At 42.2% G+C, this 25,434-nt stretch overlaps 1 protein-coding gene across 7 annotated transcripts in view; it reads right to left on the reverse strand.

Moving 5' to 3' along the window:
• The window catches only part of LanB1 (laminin subunit beta-1), a 96,163-nt gene that overhangs the window by 45,251 nt on the left and 25,478 nt on the right, over nucleotides 1-25,434 (reverse strand). For 4 of the 7 annotated variants that reach the window (XM_071671583.1, XM_071671580.1, XM_071671581.1 and 1 more), the window contains exons 4-10: nucleotides 19,263-20,258; nucleotides 8,721-8,842; nucleotides 7,292-7,422; nucleotides 5,899-6,067; nucleotides 3,427-3,555; nucleotides 2,823-2,975; nucleotides 2,439-2,670 (exon numbers count right to left, since the gene is read on the reverse strand). In XM_071671583.1, the coding sequence (XP_071527684.1) occupies nucleotides 2,439-2,670; nucleotides 2,823-2,975; nucleotides 3,427-3,555; nucleotides 5,899-6,067; nucleotides 7,292-7,422; nucleotides 8,721-8,842; nucleotides 19,263-20,258 (1,932 nt within the window). The remainder of the gene's footprint in view (nucleotides 1-2,438; nucleotides 2,671-2,822; nucleotides 2,976-3,426; nucleotides 3,556-5,898; nucleotides 6,068-7,291; nucleotides 7,423-8,720; nucleotides 8,843-19,262; nucleotides 20,259-25,434) is intronic. The other 3 variants (XM_071671586.1, XM_071671585.1, XM_071671584.1) reach the window with 2 other exon arrangements.

Here is a 25,434-nt window from a genome sequence, read left to right on the forward strand (position 1 = left end):
TTTTTTTTTTTTTTTTTTTATACTTTGTCGCTGTCTCCCGCGTTTGCGAGGTAGCGCAAGGAAACAGACGAAAGAAATGGCCCAACCCCCCCCCCATACACATGTACATACACACGTCCACACACGCAAATATACATACCTACACAGCTTTCCATGGTTTACCCCAGACGCTTCACATGCCTTGATTCACTCCACTGACAGCACGTCAACCCCTGTATACCACATCGCTCCAATTCACTCTATTCCTTGCCCTCCTTACACCCTCCTGCATGTTCAGGCCCCGATCACACAAAATCTTTTTCACTCCATCTTTCCACCTCCAATTTGGTCTCCCTCTTCTCCTCGTTCCCTCCACCTCCGACACATATATCCTCTTGGTCAATCTTTCCTCACTCATTCTCTCCATGTGACCAAACCATTTCAAAACACCCTCTTCTGCTCTCTCAACCACGCTCTTTTTATTTCCACACATCTCTCTTACCCTTACGTTACTTACTCGATCAAACCACCTCACACCACACATTGTCCTCAAACATCTCATTTCCAGCACATCCATCCTCCTGCGCACAACTCTATCCATAGCCCACGCCTCGCAACCATACAACATTGTTGTTCAGTTATGCCTTCAATATATATACTGTTGAAGCAAGGACTGAAAAAATGACTGAGAAGAAGGCAACCAGACTATATCCACCCTAAGTGGATCACGGTATACTAACAAAAAGAATAACTGATCTAAATCAAGGAACCACTAGGCACGAGAATGAAAGGAAAATATCTGATGTGCCAGGCAGGAGAAAAGCCAAATGTGAAAAAATGAAATATAAGAGAATGGTGTGAAGTGAGAAACTGTAGGCAAAGAAACAATCCAGCAAGGACTTGGCAAGAAATTGGTCTTAAAAAAGAAACTAGTAAACAAGGGAATGGTCCTGAAAAGGAATCCATTTGTCAAGGAAAAGTGTGATTGCAAACCATTATCCATGGAAAAAGTATAAAGTATGAAACCAGTGTGCCAGGATAAGTTTTGGATAAAGAACCATAAAGAAAGGGGGTCATCAAATGAAAAAATTCTATGAATATTATGTAGGAAAGGTGAACAGCTCAAAGCAGAGAAACAATGAGGTGTGATCACACTACAAAATAAATAAGGACTGATCATTATACTTCCCTTCCTTGAAAAGGAAAGATGTGGATTTCTTTTCCTTCTTTCTTTTTTCACTCTTCCCATAACCCTTCTACCTTTAACAGTCAGGTCAGGAGCCCTCCTTAATTCTTTCCTTTCAGTTTTTCCCTTGGAAAATGTTTGGCCTTATCCAAACACACCCCCCTAACATGTTCCATCCCTGTCTCACTTTCCAGGGTCCTTTCCCATAATATACTCTGTCACTTTCTCTTTTTAAGATGTTAGCTATCTTCCTATTTCCTATCTCACTCCCTTATATTTTCTCTATCATCATACATCCTTTCCTCATGATCAAACACCATACTCCGATGTCTTTCCCTCTCTAAAATCTCACACCTATAAATTTCAACATTAATTACTCCAAATTATTTGCTGATATCACAAACTTCCCTTAAATAGCACATTTTAGTAGCTTGAATCCTGGAAATGTTTCCTCTATATCATATCCAAATGTCACATTTGTAGGTTATGGTTGGCAGGACTATGTTGTCCTTTAATCCTTTTATTACATTCATGGTTATAATTTCCTTTCTCAAAATTCACCCTAAAGGTCATCGCCTTCCTTAAGGCAGCTCTACCTTGTGTTCTCCATCCAGAGTGCTAATCTCTCAACAGTTCAAAGTGCCATCATAACCTTGTCCTTCAGCTCTCTATTTTCATTTATTCTGTACACACAGCATTTCAGGATCTGCTGCTTTATTTTCCTTCCTTTCAATAACTATTATGTTACCTTTACAAGGATATACCTTTAAATTCCATTTTTATACAAATTGTGTAAGCTCACTCACTCCCTTCTATGAAATCATTAATCCTAATACTAACCCCCATTGCTACTTCAGTGTAACATACAGCTATGTGAACAGTACATCAGACTATGCTGGGATGAGAGTCCAAAGCACCTTGTAGGCTCTGCTGTTGGTAGCTTACTATATAAGTAAACAAAGGTCAGGTTAAATTTGAACATGTGGGCTACCAATGTTGAAGCTTGAATTAGTGGTTACAGAAAACGTAGTGTAACACTTTCAGATGATGGAGGAATTTTCATATGATGGAACATGAGTAGCAGCCAGTAGTTTTCTCCTTGTGATGAGAGTTTTCATCAGTAAGAATTTAGGAAGAACAATGTCCAATAAAACATAGATTGAGGAATCGTAATGCACATAGCAGTGATATGAGATTAGCATTTTGGAAACTTTTCTTAACATCAGTATTATGTAAAGTAATGGAAGAAAACATAACAGAAAAAAATACATACTTTTACAAGCATTAGATTCCTTTCTAACAGCAGGTCTCCAAGGAAGATCATTAAAAAAGTCTTCACATTTTTCACAGTTGAGGCCCTTAGTGTTGTGGGTACATTCACAGCGACCATGTACCATATCTGCTCGGTCTTCTACACCAGGCAGTGGCAGACAACGGGAGGCATGACCATAGCATGAACAAGACCCTCTCACCACCATATCATAGACGGCATAGTAGTATTTTTCCTGAGAGAAAATAATGCTTCATAAAATACAAGAAATTCATAAGTTAAAGTATGAAAAACAGTGTATTCTGATTAGGCTTACATACAATATTTCTACAAATACCTCATAGTTTCCAGTATATCTATATTAGGTATAGATAAGTGCAATTGTACCTTAATTTCACTTCTGTTATCAAGAAGCTGATCTCCAAGGGTATGAAGTTTGGTGAAATTGACACGCAAGTTTGTGATTTTGAGCAGGTTCTGAACTTCATCACTGTATGGGTTGTCTATCTCAATATTTGGTGGCAGCACTCTGAAGATTACCTAAAAAAATAATGAATATAAATGAGCGTATTTCCTTAATCTTAACTATGAATGTACGATTTTGGTCATAAATACTGTATGTTTTTAGTGATGTAAATAAGGATCACATAAAATCTCATGAGGATAAGCCTTTATCTAAATAAATGAAAATTCATCAAAAGTAATATGACCACATATTCATTCACCTGAGTACAACCTTTATCCCCAAAGTCATGTCTACAAAAACCTGAGGAGTTCATATTTATTCCTGCTGTAATTTTTTTTTTTGTCTCAGTGCTTATTAATTTTTCCTTTCAGTTAGCACGGCCATAAATGGGCATATTTTTTTCTTTACCATGTTGGCTACATAAAGAAAAAAAAGCCTTATTTGGATTACACAATGACAGACATCAAACAAGTTCATAATGCACCTATGATAATTTTTAAAAACAAACAAATATCAAACACTTACTTCACCCTCTGTAGATGGCTCAACAGCTGAATAACGTGATTCACAAACTACATCATTAATAGACGATGGAGGGCCTTGGGGAATTCCTGGGAATGCATCACTGCAGTCATATGCAAAGTACCTGTATACCTGTGAAGTAATGTATTAATTTTAATTCACATGAATTTAATACTGTACATCAGTAAATCCTATTTGTCAAGATGCTAAAAACAGATTCATGGCACACAGTACTGAAGACATTTTTGTACTAGATGCTGGCTGGCAGTAATTAATTACACTTATGAATAAACTAAAGTTGAAGGTATATCAAACTATCAATACAAAAAGTTCTTTCCCTATGGTATTTTTTTCCTCTCTTATATTACATTGGAATAAATCCACATTATGCAAAGCAAAATAATTCAATCTTCTGAAAACATACATTATCCATTTCTTGAACAATTCTTTGTCTCCAATTCCCTTTCAGCTTTGAACTTTGACTATCAGAGCTGAAAAAATACTGACGAGAATATTTTTCTCAATCTCCTTCTTTACCATCAATGTATCTAACAAATAATGACTTCATATGTGATGTATAAGCTAAATTTTGCCCCATTTTTCGTAAAGGTTTTCTGAGAAGTATATCAAGAATGTAATTAAATATGCAGAGGTCTAACTGAATTGGTGAAAATACCTTCCTACCTATGAGTACCTATGACACTATTGTGGAGCTAGCAAGAAGCACTCATGTACCCTACCTGTTTCATAATATATTAGTACTCACATCTTTCATAAGACAAAAAAATGAAGAGTTCATCATTCTTGCTGAGCTTTCACATATTTAGATTTGGTATCTTTATAAAAAAAATTCCATGGATTTTTTGTAAATCTTATAACTGGTTCTTCCATACTGTGAATTCTTTGGTTCTGTTACAGGCTGAATATCTCAAGTCCAAATTCCTTAGGACCAATCAGTGTTTAGATTTTGAAATATTTTGGACAACACTAACACTTATTGATCCTTCCTGTGGGATTTTCCATTATCTATGTTTTTATGTCATGCATATAAGCAGGTTGCTTTCAAAAAAAAAAGCTGTGCATTAATCACAGTTGGATAAAACAAACCCCTTTTTACATATAGAGATAGGGATGCATCAGGCCCCCCAAAACAAATTCTACTGACCTTTGATGGAAATTCTAAGCACTCTTTTGTAAACTTTAATTACATGTGATACTGGGTTACACTTATTGCTTTAAAAGAGGCTTTGATTCCCAAGTGAACTTACAATAAATTGGCCAATCAATAAATATCTTGCTTTTATCATCATCTTTGCCATTGCCATCTTTATTCTTTTAAGTGAAATAGTTGGAATCCCCTCTGGTCCTAGGGCTCAGTTCTCTATCTATCTGATCTATTTTTTAACTTATGTCACTGTCTGTTGTTTTAACATCAGCAATGGTATTCTCATCATTATTTATATTTATTTATTATACTTTGTCGCTGTCTCCCGCGTTAGCGAGGTAGCGCAAGGAAACAGACGAAAGAATGGCTCAACCAACCCACATACACATTTATATACAAACACATCCACACACAGCACATATACATATCTATACATCTCAACGTATACATATATATACACACACAGACATATACATATATACACATGTACATAATTCTCATCATTATGATTAAATATATGATCACCCACCTTTTCTCTACTTTTTGTACCATAATGAACAATGGCATACTGATCAATCAGGATCTTGCATTCCACTAATCCTCAGGCAACTCACCTTTAGGACATATACATGATGAAGATCCAGACTAACCAGCCAACAGCACTGCCACTTCCATTTCTTGAGAAACTCAAATGCAATCCCTCCCACTCCTGATACTTTTCCACACTTCACTTCATCTTCTGCTAAACTTCCACTCTATCCTTTCTTCTTTATGCCATTTGCCATGACTCATTCACTCTGTCCTACAATATACTTTAACTCTTATTCACATCTTGTTATGATGAAGCAAAAAGAAGAGTAAAATGAAGACAAAGGCTGTTGTTGAGATAAGCATAGAACCAGTAATGAATAGTTTGGATGTGTTTGCTAAATCTGGATTTGAGCTTTTGATGTAAACTTTCTTCCTTGAGAAATGGTGGTGAGCAGTGTTTAACATTAGGTGAATCTCTCCTTAAAGGAAGATGGTGGGATTGTTCAATGGCTGACTCATTTTAAGTACTGAGAATATAAAAAGTTGTGAGTAAACATATTAAAATGCATAAAGCACAAAAATAAAACTGATTGTTTTTTTTTATGAATTAATTCTTTATGCTGTATTATATATACTAACAAGGATTTGGCAGAGTGATTTTTACCTGTCTGATTGTGTAAACACAGTAGAGAAAAAGTTGTATTAATGCATTTTACATTTTTGGGATAATTAGACAACTATCAGTGTCAAGCTCTAAGTAAAAAATTTTATGAAAGTACCTTCCACGTCTTTCCAAAGTCAAAGGATCTCTCAATGAGCATAGCAGAAGGTCTGAAGGTTCTGAATGTGATGATAAGATGTGTGAAGTGAAATTCTGCCTCCAAATTCAGCTGGATACTAGTTGTTTCCATACCATTTGCACTCTGCCACCATGATCGTTGTTGGGTGCTACAAAAACATTAGCAGAATAATAACAAACTATGAAAAACATATATAAGTATAACATGATTAGAGAAAGAACGAATATTGTAAAAAATAATTCACTCATTCACAGAAGATAAAAAACTCCCAAGGATGTACCATGAATAAAATATGACATCATCCTTTAACTCTTACATAAGGAATTCATTTCTCTTTAGCTGAAGCTAATTGAATCTTTTCCTAAGATAAGTGAATCCAAATGCAAAATCTTTTCTCCCTGAGATGGTGTCCTGTGAGCTACTGTTACACTTATCTCTCCATTTTCAGTGGTAAGAGTCTTTGCTAAGAACTATCCTTATATTCATAACCAATTCATGCTCTTGACACATCACTAACCTAGTTTTTGTTTACTTTCTAATTAGAAATATGGTAAACTTTGGCATAGTTTTTAAAATAAGCTGGTTGTGTCTTACCAAATCTATGCTGATTTTGATTAAAACAAATTACAAAGTGGTCCCAAGTTGCCACTCTGCTAGGGAGCATTCAATCCCACAACTGGTTACACAACAAGTCTACCCACTATGCTCTATTGAACAAAATTTTATCAAATTTTTTATATAAGACTCATTAAATGCATTACACAATACTAGCTTTTTAAAAAATCTTCATAAAAGAATACGTGTAGATATCAAAAATGATCGTATGAACTCTGTGGCAGCCGTTACTGTGACAGCTCTCTTTGCCTGTGTGCAATGAATGCATGGCAGTTTCAGATCCACGACAAATAACAACGAACAAAGCATAAATACAAATGACAATTTTGACTTTATTTGTTTGCTTTATACAGAGATACTGCAACATCTCTCTGAATTATTGACATATCATGATAGTCAGTGTGGTTATGTAACTGCATCACTCATTTAGTCCATACTTAACTCTCAAGGGAGGTGAGAAGAATCAGCCTACTTTGTCCTCACATTTTGTAGATCATTCATACAGTTCTTTCACTTTTACTATCCTACACTAATACACACTGTTGTACAGGCTACTAAATAAATCAAAATCTTCAATCCTTTACTTCATGACATTTGATTTTCTTATTTTTGTTTATTATTTGATGCTCTATCTGTTTTTGCTTAACAATAACTGTTGTGGAACTTATTAAAATGACTATGTGGTTGTCATTTGAGTGCCCTGATACTTTTGCTCATAATCCCTATCCCACTTTTACCAAGCATAAATCTTACTTACCGGGGGTCAAACCTGTAAACTATATTTTCTATTTTATGTGAGTATCGCGGACTGCCATCCCACTGTGGCCGAGAGTCACACCAGAAGCACTTTTTATGGTCCTTCAAATGGGACACAATGCAATACCGCTCCTGGAATGAGAAGATAACTAAATGAAACATATGAATGAGCTCATGATATATAAATGCAGAGACACAAGTGAATGGACAATACACATCAATCTCCCTCCTTAGGGCAAATCTTTCAGCCCCAGTTTGGCTTACGTACTAAATATCTCGCCTATCTATTTTCATTACTTAATTAAACTACTTCCCACCTTCTAGTTCAGTTTGGCCCACTTACTGAAGTTGGCCTGGCTTATTCACTGGCTAGTTCTCTCTTTACCTGCCCCAGCCATCTAGTCTGCCCTTCAAACTAGTTTATTTCATTCCATTTATCTTTTTTAGTGTGCTCCATTTATAAGAACAGTGTGACCCTTGCAGCAGCACAGTCAAACTCACAAAATGGCACAAATCTAACAACTTATGTGGCACAATCTAACAACTTATGGTCTTCTTAGTGCTGTACCATAGCTTGAGACATAAGCTACCAATATGGGCTGCACAAATACAGTATGATGTATCCTCATTAGGTAATGAACTAGACTGATATATGCTATCATAGCATGGGCTACCTCCTAGTACTGCCTAACTTAAGTAATATGACTAAGCTTCCCAGATGTCTGAGCCAGTTCTTAGCTTATTCTAAATTGATTCCTAACTGTATCTTGCCATTGTAGCACAGTTTGGGCCACTCATTAGCACATTGTGAATTAAAGGAATACTCAACCTGAGATTTTTACCACTTCACTCTGGTACAAATACCATGTCAATGTGGGTCAATAAAATAGTATGTAACACTTGGTGCAATCTAAGCCACCTGATAGCAGTCTAGGCCACATATTACCACAATGTGGTTATTTACCAATGTAAACTTGCCGATTAGGCTTCATCCCATCTGTTAGTATAATGTGTTCTACTTCCTAGCAATGTATGAACCACTGTTAAGCAGTACATCACATTCATAAGCTAAGTTTGGTTCATTTGCTGAACTCGGTATAGCTTGCTAGTATAGCTCAAACTACTTACATTAGCATAACAAAACCTACATGCTGTTACACATGGTTTCCTAACATAGTTTGGTCAACTTAATAGTACAGTCAAATCTAGTACATTTACAACTGTGGTATGGCTCATTACTTGTAACTCATCTTCAAATACTCACTGCAAGGTTTCATGGCATTTCTGCTCTTTCAGTAAAGTTCCCTGATTTTTAAATTTTTAAAAATTTTTCTAATTTCTTCATGCAAGGATCCCTCCCCCTTTTTTTTCTGTCCTGTAGGGATACCTTATAAGACAATCAAAATAAGCTTTGATTAGGGATTACTTACTCTTTGGTCAAGGCCACAGACAGATGTGGCAGAGAGTCTCTTCTCTCGGCCTATGAGGAGGTTGCCCGTAGCAGGGTAGCAAGAGCTCTGGTCACATGGGTGGGATGACCGCTGCCCATAACCTGCGTCACACACACACACACATACCCATGGTTAGCTGCTGCCATGGTAAAACAACTCATGATAGTGGATTGAGGAAGGGGATGAGATATGAAGGAGTCTAGGATGATTATGCAACAAAATTAACATAACTACAGTGGTCACTATTGACGATTATAATGAAGATGATGACAAATGTTTTTTCAAAGGTATGTTTGTCTACTTTTATTTCATATGTGTGCTATATCTTCCAGTCATAATTACAATATGGAATTGTTTCAAGAGTTATTACTAACATTGATATAATGAATCACTGAGAAAAATTTACCAAAAGTTATCAACAGAAAAAGCTCTTCATTAAAACTTATGAAGTGCCATTCTCACAACAAACACAAAACAAAGAAGATAGTGGCATCACAAAGAAACATTATAAAGCTCAAAATAATGATGCATTCAAAAATTTATCAGTCTAAATGATACTATAACGAAGAAAAAGACTGCAAAAAATTTCTCATCTTTATTATCATTATTACGTAACTCTAAGGCCCTCTTTATGAGGCTCTTACAGTTTCAGTGCCACTCTGCCAGCAGAAGCAGGATAATATGGCCTCCTCTTGGCCATAAGGTTCTCTTAAGATAATGCATTCTCCCATCTTTTGACTTATCATTCACAGTTTTATCACTTTTATGTGGAGTCCATTAACACAAAAGAGTATATGTACATACTAACTAACTAACTAGTGTTGTTGGACTGTGCCTGCTTGTGGTTATGCTGTCTGTGAAAAAGTCTGTCCCTGTTTCTGATTGTAACAGTCTGAAAGCTGCTGGAGCCCCATAAAAGGGGTCCCAGGGCTATATACAACAGCAATAATAATAGAAAGAATAATCATTATTATTCTTATTATTAATTTACCCATTTTATTATCATTATCATTATAATCATTATTATCATGTAACCCCTCTTGTAGCTTCATGTTTGCATCCGATATAGGAACAGGTAAATGAGGGACTCTTTTAGAGCATGGAGGTCCTTGTTGAGACCCTACTGCTTCCTGTCTGTTAATGATGATACAACCTTGTTAATGGTGATTTTTCATTTGTGGTGTACGCACTTGCAGGTATAGTCCAGTAACCCCACAAACTATATATACACACACACACACACACACACACACACACACACACATATATATATATATATATATATATATATATATATATATATATATATATATCCCTGGGGATAGGGGAGAAAGAATACTTCCCACATTCCCTGCATGTCATAGAAGGTGACTAAAAGGGGAGGGAGTGGGGGGGGGGGCTGGAAATCCTTCCCCTCTCATTCTTTACTTTTCCAATAAAAGGAACACAGAAGGGGATTAAGTGAGGATATTCCCTCTAAGGCTCAGTCTTCAGTTCTTGACGCTACCTCGCAAATGCGGGAAATGGCGAATATGTATGAATATATATATATATATATATATATATATATATATATATATATATATATATATATATATATATATATCACCGAAAATGATAAAGCCATGAGTGACAAGTCACCTTTGTCAGGCTGTATCATCCTCAGCAGACGAAAAACGAGCCCATGTCGCGGACTTTCTCATCCCTCAATTCCAATTAGCATTGCTTTAAAACTACGGGAGCTAAAAATATTCTTTATCATTAATGACAACACACACACACACACACACACACAAACAAACAATTGTAAAACCCTCCCGAACATTAGAAATAGGTAGCATACATACGTACGCACAATTATATATATATATATATATATATATATATATATATATATATATATATATATATATATATATATATATCCTGAAATAAATTATCATTATTAAATGTCACAATGATCATGCAGTGTTCCGACGTGAGGAAAACGATTCGTACATAAATACATATATCATTTAGGTAGCACACATAAAGGCATCATGGTCAGACAGTTAGCCAAGCAACACATCATGCCATGCACAGACGCTGGAGATAAGGCGAAGCCAAACATCATGCACATGAATCACAAGAAACGTGTCGGGAAAGACCTGCTTCGAGAAGGGAGGGAAGGAAGGCCGTTGAGTTGATCTCATCTCCAAAAAAAAAAAAAAAAAAAAAAAAATGTATGGCATGAGAGGCAAGGGGGTTACACACATTGGTTACACACATGGCCCCTCATTTACTTCTTATGAATGAAAGTCACTCGCTTGATTTCAATATTTTCGTTTACGCCTCCTTCAGGCAATCACCAATCCTGACAACTCCAGGACCTGTTGCAGTGAAATATGGCCTTCACAGAGGTACCGAACACTAACATAACGTATGTAATAATTTAACAAACCCGTGAGCTGCTATCAAGGCTTCATCGGCGTGCTTAAGCATACTTACCAAACCTGTTTCAAAGTCGTACTTACCTTCGGTGGCGTTAGACGTGCCTGTTGAAGTTGGACAACCCAGGAGATTAAACCTCATCAGCAAGACGGGCCCTTCGGGTATGACGGGCCCGGCGCTCGACCTGACCCTCAAGGATCAAGTTACAGGTTCATGCCATCATACTCATAAGGTAGTATGTTCCTTTCATTGGAATAAGACTCCTTATGGGAAAAGCCAGAACGCCTTCGTGGCTGGGGGGTGTCTCGACCATAATCCAACTCTTTCCTCATAAGTGAGATGTTCAGTCAAACTGCTACTAGTATCAGGGCATTGTACTGCAGTGACTTGAATTCACTGTCCCCACATTTCGCGAACTACTGTGATGAGTTCATTGCCCTGTGTTTTCCTATCTCGCTGGTGTTCACTGACGTTAACTCATAGCGAGTCATTTGTGTTAAATGCCTCCGTATCACTCACCTGCTGATCGACGCTCGTGTTCATTGTCGTATGTTCACTCGTGTTCCTGTTCATTCGTCTATAGTGACGTGTGTTCACGTCAGGTTCACTCACCTGTAGTGTCGTGTGTTCACGTCAGGTTCACTCACATGTAGTGTCGTGTGTTCACGTCAGGTTCACTCACCTGTAGTGTCGTGTGTTCCCCTTGTATTCAGTCACCAATATCGGTGCTCAGCTCTACCAACCTGTGGTTTAAACTACATCTTAAAATCACCTGTGGACTGTTGTCTGTCTTCACTCACTAAAACCCCTCTATTTTCTATCCTTGATCCTCCTCTCAATACATTCATCCCATACACTACAACGCGATAGGCCCTTGGTAGACCCAGGTGCCCTCCGCCCATGCACCAACCGCCCCACAACACCGACATCCTGGCGAAGGTGTGGGAAAGAGGCTACGCTGGTTCAAGAGAGTCTTGGAAGTGGCCACAACGGTCGTTTCATGCAATTCGCCTCCCGCGAGGTCCGGTCTGTATCAAACATCGGAAGACTTGGGTTTTATGCTACATCCCTGCCTGCCAGACGTGGTTCTGTGTCACGGCGGGAAGGCTTGGCTCTCTGCCACAACTCTGCCTGAGGTGGTTAGCAGTTCAAAGAGCACCGTCAAGGGTTTCTCTGGGGTCAGTTACCCCTCGGTTGATCTCTCCTCATCGCCATGCTCATCCTTCTCACTGGTATCGAAGATTAGGAGAGAAAAAAACCTCGATCGACAAGCAGTAAGCATAACTGAGAGGAAGATAGAGAGAGGGAAGGGAGAAGGGGTTCAGAGAGGTATTCGTATGCCCGGGTCAGCAGGGGAGCAAGAGGTGAAGCGTCCCAGTATATCGGTGATGCTGGGGAGAGAGAGTACACCAAGGTGTAAAGCGTGGTCCTCAGCCCTGCCCTCCACGCCCAGTGCACCTCACCTGACCGTCAAACTCATCCATACCCATCACCGTATTCATCACGTCTCAAGCCTCCTGAAAGATTCATACACTCATCATCATGCTTGCACTCTCTAGCTTCCTACTAAGGTAACTTCCTCAAGTGGAACGCTTTGCTCCACTGTGCGTCCCACGTCAGTAAACCCTCCCAAGTATTTAACTCTTGTTAAAGACGTGTCTTTAAATCATTCGATAAGATACGGACCTCTCATAGGAGCAGAGACTGCTGTTACAGACATATTCGACATGATATATCGACCTCTGAAACGAGAGAAGGAGACGAGACCGCTCTTGAAAAAAAGGAAAAAGAACGTCTTTTTATATGGAGAGGGTAAGGAATTCTGAAAGTATCCGAGTAAGGCCAGTGTGGTCCCGGAGCCCACAACCATTTCCTCCACACCTGGTAGAGTGGGCGGTACACCCCCCCCCAATCCCACACACACACACACACACACACACACACACACACGGTTTTATCCAAGAGAAAGTTGTACCGAATGATACCCAAACTGTGTGGCCAGGCCATCACCGCTGCCCCTCCCACCGCCAGCACACCTGTCTCTCTCTCACACACACAAACCATCAACGTCATATATGATATTCAAGCCTACTTTCATTTCCAACTGACGTCATACGAACTTTGAAATTTCAAATAAGTATAAACCGTCTAGGAATACTCTAGACACCATTTGACCGATGTTCTTCACGTACAGAGCAGCAATACACTAATTCCACAACGTCACAATTCTCTCAGAACCGAAGGACAATGCCTCTAATGAACAAGTTTTAAACATTCGTTTAAAAGGAAAATTCTACTGAAAGCACAAAAGCTACACAACCAAGCTACCTGTCCGCATTCAGATGATTTATTTATGTATCTATTCATTATTTATCTAACTGCCAGAAGGCGCCGAGGGAGCCAACCAACCTCACGGAAGCCAGATTACCTTACGTTACGTTATCTTGGGTCGAAAAGTGTGCACAGACACACCCCCATCCAGGGGCATGTCCACTGGTAACGGATGGGTCGAGTTGAGAGCGTAAAAGCCAAACACGGATGATCTTGGGAGAAAAAAAAAAATGGCTTCCGGTGCAGGAAGGAGACAGACACTGTTGGTGGGCACACATGCTGCAGACAGCCCACGCCCACTGCCAGCTGTGCACGCCCACCACAAACCCCTTCCCCTCCCTCCAAATAATGTTATGTCTCCTGCCTCTACTATGAATAAATGTTAGCCCACTTAAAAGTCATCCGCCTCACATCTACATACGTTTCCCAAATGCCTCGAGGCCAAATTCCGTTCAAACAGCAGCCGATAGGGTGTTGAAGCGTGTATGAAGTAGCCAAGCCAAGTGCCGAGCGGCTTAACTGGGTATAATATGTGGCGTGGGAGAGGCTGGCCACCTCCACTGCCTCGCTACCTCTCCCCCAGACACTCACGCTCACACACATTCCTCTCACTCTACACCCGCCTCGTCGTCTAAGTTCTTTTTTTATCTTTTGTTTCGTGTTTTTTCTAGTCCACGTCGATTGCGTCACGGAGCCTAGTCTTCCACACCCCGCCACTTTTCAAGGACGTCAACCGACAGGGGGGATGTATGGACGATACGCCCCTCCCTCCTCCCCCTCCCTGCCGAAGTACACCCCGCATGGAATATGGAGGAGCAACGTCTACAATGGGGAACACCCGATAGGTGTTCAAAAATATACGACAACACAGTGGATGATGGCAGCGCACGACTGGTGTCCACTACAGAAGCAAGCCTCCGACAGAAAAGACCAGGACGAGGGAGGAACAAGCAGAGGTGAACATCTGCAAACAAGAGTTACTGTGAGCCAGGTTCCACATGGCTGATCTCGTCTCGGGAGCGGCCGTTCGAGCAGGGTTCCGTCCGGGAGGAGAAATTGTGGAACAAATTTCGCAGCAAAAGGCATGTAATTTACCGTGCATTCCTGCCCATCCCGTGGGCGGCGGTGTGAAGGAGGTTACAGAATGCACGGACGATCCAGACGGGAGTCACGTGCAGAGGGAAGTGGCTCATGGACAAGGACACCAGGCATACAACCTACTCCCGACAGCTCAGTATATTCCTCTACCACCGGGGAGGCTAAGTGAAAACTTAGTGAGGTCCTCGAGCAGTCTTGAGCACGCGAAGCGTTCAAAATTTTTCGATTTGGTGGCGCTGGACGACGCATGCGGCACTGGAGGCCCTGGTTTATGATCTTGGGTCGTATGCGGCACTAAGGGTCGCTGTGGGCGGGCTTGGGACGCATGCGGCACTGAGGGACGTAGTGGGTGGATTTGGGACGCGTGCGGCACACGTCTGTCGACAAGGACATGGCCCGGCACCACCTGTGTACGCCTCTAGTACTTTTTAACACGGTAAGCCCAGTAGGTTACATACGTTATTAGCAACACCATCCTATCAAAGACGCATTTAACCCCTTGGATAAGGATTAATGATTCTGCCACAATTGCGGCTGATTCATTATGCCCTCCTACCCATCCTGTGGGCAGAGGCGCAAAAACGGGTTAACGAGTGCACAAAAGATCCAGGAACTGGGCCTCAGTGACTGAAATGCGTTACTAGTTACAGAGTGCGAAAAAGTGTTACGGCTGTGCCATTCTTGGGCACGACGGTACAGTCTTTGACCACTACGGTACGTCCCTTGGGTATTGGTGGCTCGGTGTCTGACCTAGCTCATTATGAGTCAGATCAAAACGTCAGGCCATCATACTCAAGCATCGCTGGGAAACAAGAGTCGAAAATACGGGTGTGCCATTCTGCATCGGAAAACACTCCACACAGACCGGAGGCGAGGAACACGCATAACACAAAGGTTAAGGTAGCATGACGACCATAACCTCAGTATACCGTGCTGCTGACGGCGATTCCTGCCTTGCTCAAACGTCCTGAGGGTGATCATGAAGACGTACAGTGACCCCAGTATCTACCAGGGACTCGACACCCTCCTGTCATGTGATGCTGCGCCTTGCCCGACCCCCAGCGCCCGCCCACGCTCTCACAGACTCCCTGCAATGTCATGGTGGCGCCCGCGCCTCGACCGCTGACAGCTGCTACTTCCCCGCCCATCCCCCGCCCACATGATGGCCATACCATGAGAAAAAATCGGGTGCGCCGCCGCGGCTGCTAGACAGTTATGGTATGGCGAGTGTGGTGTCAAGGCCTGGGACTGATGGCCAGCCAGAGCCACGGTTTGCTGGCTTCCAGTGCTAAGGTGTTGGCCGATCAGGATCCCACACAGTCAGACCCATATAATTGCGAGTGTTAGCCAATCAGGGTACCACTCAGTCAGACCCATATAATTGGGAGTGTTAGCCAGTCAGGGTCCCACACAGTCAGAACCCATCACTGGTAGTGTTAGCCAGCCAGGGTCCCATACAGTCAGATCCCAGACAAACCAAACACCTCTACACAATGGCTTACAGAAATCAAACGCTAAACTCCAAATGCCAGAACTTCATTAGATGTTAGGGTTGCACCACAGGTCTCGCTGCGTACCATGGTATCCACTTCTTATCTGCTCGTACCAATACGTCACTCAAAAACCACTCACACAAACACACGCGCACGCATACAAAGACTATGATAAAGGACAACAGACCCCCGCCGGTCAGAAGGTGGCCAAGGCCAACCCACACACACACACAACACCTGGCCATGTTGGACCACTGGGCCCACCGCCACTCTCCTCCACCATACACGAAACTGACATCACCACTCACATACGCATCTAAAAAAGGCCATCGGAGCCCCAGCCTCCAGTACTGTACTGACGGAAATGGCTCTCGTCTTAAAGATGGTTCCGCCCTTCTCTAACATGGCTGCTGTTGCTTCTTGACATAGCCAAACACACTCCGAGGTATGATCTTGCCCCTCCCTAAAATGATAAGGTCCCTTTTAAGCACAGCCACCCCTCTGCCCAAGTTGATTCTAAGCACAGCTGTGGTTCCTCCCAGTATGCTCCAGCCCCTCCCTAAGAGAACGACGCTCTTTTTCAGCAACGTCACACTGTTAAGCTTGATCCCCTGCTTGCTGTTCCTTCTTCCCAGCACAATCGTGTCTGCTCCCAGCAGTTCTAAACGTTCGCCCAGTATGGTCCTCCTCCACTCTTTTCTCTAGCCGAGTCGTGTTAGGAAGTAAATAAAGACGTACTGAGAAGGGATGAGAGAATTTGTGACGTGATGGAAATGGGTGAGAGCATTCAGTGGTCTGGCCCGTTGCTAGTAGGAGCCAAACCGTTGTTAGAATGGTCCAACCTGTTGTTAGTATGTTCTTGCCCGTTGCTGATATGGTCCTAAAGTAGTCCCGCCCGTTGCTAGCATGTTTACTGTTTCCCGACATGGCTCAGCCCCTTGCTAACTGGGTCATTCCATTTCCTAACACGCCCTGCTCCTATCCACCACAATCCCGTTCCTGTGTAGGATGGTCCCGCCCCTGATAGCAAGGTCCCATGGATCCCACCCCTACCTAGGATTGTCTATAGTCCTGGTCCCGACCATTATGGTCTTGACCAATACACCATAACTGTTCCCACCTCAGTATGGTCCTAACTTGGTCCTGTTGCCTCTCAGCCAGCATGTCTAACCACTAACATAACGGACTTACCCTGCCCAACATGACCCATTCCCAATATCATGGCCCCATCCGTGCCATCACGTCCCACCCCGAACATCATGGCCCCACCCGTGCCAGCACGTCCCACCCCTAACATCATGGCCCCACCCGTGCCAACACGTCCGAACTCAAACAACTTGGCCCCACCCGTGTCAACTTGGTCCTGACCTTCACCATCCTAAGCAAGCACTACGGCCCCCGGCCTCCTGTAGTTCTTTTTAGGACGCTGTCCTCTCCGATAGCTGATGGCAGCAGGGGATACAAATACTCGCCAGACATAGCAACAAATGAACTAATACCGCCCCTGACTTGCCTGTAGAATCAGTACTGACTTAACCTGTAACATGGAGCACCAATGGTGACTTACCTGTAACCGTGTTACAAGACGCAGATGACTCCCCTGTAACGTAACACCAGTGTCTCAAACACATACACCGCTCGTGATCAAATTACTACTAATGTCACAGTAACTTACCTGTAACTGTTTACAGCCGATGAATTCATCTGCTCCACCTGTAATTATATTACTTGCATCTTGTGCCATCCGTCTTCTTCACTGCCCCCATGGCACCCCTACACTATCACACATCAACACATGCAGTGTTATCTATAAACCATGATCACTGGTGCCAACGCCAGCGCACGAGATTGGAAGGGAACTTCAAATCCGTCTGTGAGGAACCATGGTCCCTTAACCACCCAGTTTGTATACATGCAACTCGTGACATTATTTAACGGCTGGATGGATGATAATCGTTCCAGTAATTTGCTACACATGCGCTGAGGTCTCGAAGGAAATGCCCTTGACATGCGTGATGGTTCAGTGTATACGCATGCAACATGAGCTTAAAGTAATATGCTTTACTGAAATAATATAAAAAAATGTAATAAGATGTCACCATGAAAATCAGCTTACCAAAACAGGGAAACAATAAACAGGAAGAATAATGTCCTGGATGAGGGAGTTAATCATGACCACAACACGCACGAGACTCAGAGAGAGAGAGAGAGAGAGAGAGAGAGAGAGAGAGAGAGAGAGAGAGAGAGAGAGAGAGAGAGAGAGAGAGAGATGCAACCGTCTTGTTTACCCCGAGCAGCTGTGATGGGTGCGGGTGGTATGGCCGACGCCTTCAGCCGTAGTCCCGCTGCCTTGGGAGGAGCCACCACCTCACCCACGCTAATGATGCCGCCACCTCCACCGTTACTCCTTAACCATATCAAAATAAAAACACTCGTGCTACACTACTGGTTAATAAGGGCCCCCTCTTGCTCACCACGGTAGAATAAACTCGTTAATATTAAGTCTACTAATATCTTAACCATCTACCACCACTGACTAGTGAAGAGTTAATGGTATGAGGGGGGGAGGAAGTCGTCTAATGTGAGTAACAACATATGTCATATCCACTAGAATGTGACGGCCACAACCATTCGATAATAACACCATCACCAGCCCCATTCACAAGCCTCACACCAGTTAATGTGTTACCTCCAGGACCCTCTAGCATCCCATAACCGCTTCAGCCTCAACATCCCGGTAGGCTGGAGTGGAACATTTCAGTGGAGGGTTTATGTGGCACTAGGATGAAATTACCAGAGCCAGTAATGTCCAGCAAACGTGGAGGGTGGGGGTGTCTTTCTGGGACCAAGTTCCACGAGTGTTAATGTTCCTTGGAAAGTGTTTACATCCCTTGGCAGGCCTAGGATATCCTGCTGGGCTGGCTGTCTGGAAGCATATGGGATGAACGGTAATCATTCTGTGGAGGTTCTTGCGTGATTTCTAAGAGGGGTTGAGTTTTTTTGGGGGGATGTTTTGAGTTGCCAGCTGTTTGGGGAGATGGTCCCAGGGGTTGCTAATAGGTTAGTCCACACCATAAGAAGGCTCGGGGATGAGGACAAGAGGGATTATTGTGAAGGCTGGATTAACTGAGCCACAATTTTCCAGCCTGGTGAGGTAACCACATCCTACCTGGGGCGGCGCCCAAACCTCGCACGACGAAGGGGTGCGTGCGGTCCTCCACTGAGATGAATGGGCCGCGGGCGAACTCCAAATCGTACTCTTCCTCTTCGTACTCGAGCGTCTGCTCCTCCTCAGTGTTCTTGCGGTAGCTCTCGCCGAAGCCTACCTCACTTCCACCAACTCCACTGGTGGAGAGGGAAGATGAGGAGGAGCTACTGGAGCCACCACCGAGGGAATCGTAGCGACGGTTGTAGGAGGTCTCGTAGCGCGTGCTGGAGGTCTGCGTGGAACCACCCCTCCAGTTCTCCGACGTGGAATATCCTGGGATACGGGAGGTGTACGTGGTGGTGTTCTTGTACGTGGTGACGCTAGAACCTCCCGGGTAGGTGTAAGTGTAGGTGGTGGTTGAGCCAGGGCGTGTTTGAGTGGTTGTGGTAGTGGTTCGTGTGGTGTTCACCCGTCGTGAGATGGACGACCCGGGGCGAACAGCCTCCGTGTACTCGCCACCATTCCAAAGGAAGTGTTGGCCATCCTCGTCCTCCCCGCGATGCCGCTTAAAGTACGGCTCATCCACGACGGACGGAGTCTCCTCCACCGCCTCTTCCACTTTCCTCCCTCGACCTCGACCTCGCCCTCGCGACCTCGGCCTTGAGGTGCGTCTGGAGGATGTGCGGCGAGAGGATGTAGTCGAGGCGGTTGATGCGGCATCACGGGTGTGGCCGGTGGCGGACCCCGGGTCGATGTTTGTGTAGGTGTAAGAGGTGTTGTGAACGCCCGAGCCGGGACTACCGTAGGTGGTGCGGCTCACAGTCTCCCGGGTGACCCCATCCGTGCCCGTCACCGAGGTGGAAGAGGAAGATGAAGAAGTGTAGGAAGTGGAGGAGGAAGATTGGCGGGACCGGCCTCGGCCCCTGTCCCTACCCCGCTTAGTGGTAGACGGGACGTAGGAGTGGCCGTAGACGACACCGCCCTGTCGCCGAGGATCGTTCCTACCCTCAGCGTCCCCTGGTGACCACAAGAATAATTATGGTGGTCTCCTGCCAACATACCATGGACATTGTGCACTCTACCACTACTATTACTCAAGACACACCTTGCCTCTGACCATGATGCGGGCAGGTGTGGCACCAGGCCCACTTGGAGATTGAGGGAACATGCCAAGGTTGCCTTATGACATGTTCCACCTCACGACAAGGCGGGTCCCTTGTGCCCTAAGTCTACGCTATGCATAGTAAGAAGTTTCTAAAAACCCGTTTAAAGAAAATGTCATCATAATCAAAGCACAAGTATGGAAATAAACCCAAAGCTAATAATTACAGACTGCTGAAGAATATAACTACTGGAAACGCTCTGGATAAAAAAAAAAAAATTATATACACAAGAACATACGAAAAATATTAAGAATTTTTCATTCCCAAAAATACAATATGGAAATAATTCTATAACAAGAAAGATTTTAGATAGGTAAGCTCTTCATGCTAAAAGTCCAAACAAGGTTCCCAAAAGTAAAACTGAAAGATACTAGAGACAGCAATACAGTTTCCACGTCATAAAACCTACAGATAACCTGCAGTGAAATTCATTAGGTGAACAGTGAAACCTATCGCTTTCAGTATACATAAATAATGTATATACATATAAATTTTGGAAAGAGAGATTTCGAAAGACTTTAACATGAAACTTGTTGGTTTTACCATGTATGTATCGGGTCTCGCTGACTGATGTGGCAGGTTCTGCAAAGCAAATATGTATAATTTCTTACTGTAAAATTTGCTAAATTACAGAGCAAAAAATGAGAACACAGACAGGTCGATCACTGTTACGTTGCATGAAGTTAAAACTGGTAGGTTCTACACGATGAAACATGTAGATTCTGCATTACGAAGCTGGTGGGTTCAACATTATGAAACTAGTAGGCTTACCAACGTGAAACTAAAAGATTCCATATCGTGAAACTGGCTTTATCTACAAAGTGGCAAGTTCTACTTACTAATACTAGATAGCTTTATATACTGACTAATATGTTCTAAGCAGCAACACATCTACATATTCAAATAATACTACATGGCTGGTTCTATTCAGTGAAACTGGTTCATTCTACAATGAAACCCGTTGGTTCTACAAAGGCACTTCTTGGTTCTACATAATGAAATTGCCAGGTTCTACACAAAGAAATCAACTGGATCTCCACACTAAAAATGGCATGTTCTACAGAGTGAACGCGGTTCCCATTAACACATGTAAGCTATAACCAGACTACTAATAAGGTCTTAAAGTTGTTCCCTATTTCCTTTTTCAGACACATGTCCTCAAAGACGAAGAAAAAGTACTTTAAAAGCGCCTCCATAGCGAAAAAAAAAAAAGGCCAAGCCACACTGGTACCTCAGCCAATAAAGCTAGACCACTATTAACAGCACCCCAGTTAGGCCATTTTGTTTCTTCCACAGGAACATAGTAGGGCCACTGTGGTGCCTCTTAAAGCGGCGTAGCTAGGCTACTTTGGCGCCCCAGCAACAGAGCTAGGCCACTTTGGCGCCCTCAGAGCAACACAGCTAAGCCACTCCAGTGCCACTGCAATGCACTGGTAAACCAGAATATAAGTGCTGGGTCCTAAGAACTGCAGAATGTGTGTGTTAGAACACAGTAGAATGTACCCAGGTGGAACTTACAGACCTATTCGCTCACCCTAATTTAACTGGTGGAACATAAGTGTAACTGGGCTGGTCCCATAGTGTAACTGGTAGAACCAAGAGGGTATAAACAGGTGGAAACATAAAGTAAGCCCAGAATGTAATTGGTAGAACCAAGAAAGTGTCATTCGTAGAACTAGAGGGCATGAACCCATGAAATTTCATGAAAATAGGTGTTGTAGTCGAATATGTATAACTTGATTCTACAGAGTATAAGTCGCTCTACCTCTCCAGTATATTTCAGGTTCTAATAAAGCATCAAATATAAACTAAAAGTACAGGAAAATAAGACTAACAGAAGTAGACTCTACAGTACACCCAACCCATGACCTGGAATTAAAAGCTACATAAGCCCAACAGTATGGATCAGTATGTCACCGGGAAACTGTGATGGGAAGAGGTCGTAGTAATTATGAAAATGGGAATGCAACTTCGCAGAGCTGTTGCAACTTTACGATCAAACAAGGTGAAGGTGGGTGTGGGGAATGCATGTTTCGTGTGCGCCACTGATATGTCAGGTTAGGAGCTGAAATGTTGTGTCCATGGAGTGGAAACAGATTTTTTGGGCAAGTGAAGGTTATGGAGTGAATACATCAGCACTACCGTACAATTGCCTGTGGATAAGATACTCTAGTACGGATTCCGTAGTTTCCATAGCCCAACTTTAAGGCCCTTGAGCACGGCAATAAAGACCCTGAAAAAGTCAGGGTTAGAGATCAGGCCCTCAGTACCTAAGGGTCGTGCCTTGTGCTCAAGGGTGGGGTTACCGTCGTGCTCAAAGAGGGAACTGACAACTCTTTGTCTTCCAATCCAGTCGGATGAGCGTTGTAACAACAAATACTATGCCCTTAATCCTCATCGTCTAGACCTATATTTTTCATCCAGTCTTACACCATAAATTTCTAATTTGACATTAGTGGTAAATGAGAATCAACTATGACATAACGGTTGGGTATTTCTTGTCTTCCTTCTGTATGTTAGTCAGTTGTTAGCCTTGACAAAGATACTCGTGAATTACCTCATGTTAAAAGGGTGGCGAAAGAACAGAGTTCATCCTCGGAACTCGGAACTTTAGTTCTGTCTGAGCCAAGTGCAAGGTATGGGTGTATTTGTTGTGTGTCACTAGACCTACAGCCTCTCCTATGGTTCGGGTGAGATGAACTTTGCAAAACATTCCCCGATAAGAAGACAAATGAACACGGTTGTCTTAATGGGAGATAAAAGTCTGGACTATAATAGTTCGTGATTTTCAGAGAGCTTCTCTCATGTTGGAAGGCACTCCTGGGTCCACAATGTTATCCACAGCGCAGGTGAATTATATCGCTCCTTAAAACACCGAATTACAGTATAACTTAGATATTTGTACTTGATTAAATATATCGATATTGTCTGAGAAAGCATGCCTTCTAACAGTCCTACAGTTTCTGATAATTGAACATTTTCAACATTGTACTTCTTTTTTACCCCCTTTTATCAAACGGACCTGCTGCTTTATTGAATGCGGTGCCATGATAGCAGTTTTTGAGTCGATTTTCCCATTATCTCGTTTTTCTAGTTAGATGTGTGTTCGTACAAACGATGATGCCAAACTCGGTGGTCAAATCAAGATCCATCCTCAATAATGAAGATACTCATGTCAACAAAATATTGAGCCAAGTAGAATAACTAAATCTGAATTAAAAAAATTTTCGTCATATATTTTCAATAAGCTGCTTAAGTGAATATATTGTTTTTTGTTGATATTCCTAATACATCTGAAATGTTTGTTTACATCAGAATCGCCTGTTTCTGACCAAGTGATCGTTGCAGCTACAGTATGAAGTATATATCTTTTGTTCAGTGGCCTCGCATGTACGAAGAAATTCTTTTGAAAAAAATATAAATCATGATAATGTGCAGAATGACGGCTGCTTGCTGGTAAGTCGAAACCATTTTTGTTATCCTTGAACGAACGTGGAAAGACTAACACACTGATTCTGTATGCGTGTGCTGCTGCACATGGTGCTCGAAAAATGACGTGTAACAGGGCACAGGGTATTCGCAAATCGACATGTGTTACAGGGCACAGGGTACTCGAAAAACGACGTGTTATAGGGCACAGGGTATTCGAAAAACGACAAGTGTTACAGGGCACAGGATACTCGAAAAACGACGTTACAGGGCACAGAGTACTCGAAAAACGACATGTGTTACAGGGCACAGGGTACTCGAAAAACGACATGTGTTACAGGGTATTCGAAAAACGATAATCACTAGGAAAACTAATCAAAGAAAATAACGCAGAAAGTGCTAGCGTGACGCCAATTTCAGGCTGCCAAATTCACCTCCCTCTGCGACGCGTAGCTCAAGAACCCAGTATATGTTATCAATTCTTTTTTCGATACTTTTCCATATCATTAGGTAATACACTAAATGATATAATTGTTATATATTATGCTATTAGGTCTGGTGTCGACGACAATATTTTGACAGGTTTCTTTGATTCTCAACTTAGAACAATGGAACATTCACTGCGTTCACGCAACACTACCCGTGAATATGGCTATGTTAGACGGTGTTACGTTACGCTGTATCTGTATCTGTTTAAACTCCGCTTTTCCCTATGCCTCAAAGACCTTATATTTGTTAGGGGCTTAAAATTGTTTGGATAGGTTAGGTTTAGGAGGTTTCCACGTCATAAAATCTCATATTACACATTTACTTATCCTCTCTGGTAAAAATTACCCGAGAGTCGGTGTCAAATTACGCTGGATAGAGATAACTTTGCATGTATGTGTTTAAACCCCACATTCTCCCTGTGCTTCAGTGTCCTTATATTAGTTAGGGGTTAAAAATGCCAAGGTAGGTTAGATATATGAGGTTTCCTCGTCATAAATTCTTTGTATGTGTTTAAATCCCACATTTTCCCGGTGCTTCAAAGTCGTCCCTATTTTTGTTGGGTTTAAAACAGCTAGGATATGTTAGGTTTCTGAGGTTTCCGCGGCATAAATCTCAAAATACTTCTTTGTTTTCTCTTGTAAAATTGAAAAATTTGGCCAGAAAATATCGAGTAATGAAACCGCAGTTTATTTCAGCTTTGAGAAGTGAATGTTACCGTAATACGGAAATGAAATGCTTAAGTATAGGCAGCAAGTCTACCTCAGATTTAGACAGCTATGCTGTTTGCTAATTTGCGAAGAAGAGGTCTGAGACCATAGTTCTTGAAAAAAAAAAAATCCCTCTAGATGTGCATGACTACATGTACCTAACATGAATATGGGAATTGAGTGAAAATATACACATAAGTTCATGCAAACTCCATTTCATTTCTTGCTGACCTGACTTTCCACAAGCTCCAGTTTATGGTACCAGAGGATATTATGAATCCTTAGAAAGGGTCCTAAGGCCAACATTCCTGCATAATATCTTTACAAGGAAATGGTAGAGATTTGTCGAATTATGTGTGAACATATTCATTAACACAAAGAAAAGATGTTAAGGAGCTAAATTTG

Source organism: Panulirus ornatus, chromosome 16, assembly GCF_036320965.1.
Source record: "Panulirus ornatus isolate Po-2019 chromosome 16, ASM3632096v1, whole genome shotgun sequence".
Classification (NCBI taxonomy): domain Eukaryota; kingdom Metazoa; phylum Arthropoda; class Malacostraca; order Decapoda; family Palinuridae; genus Panulirus; species Panulirus ornatus.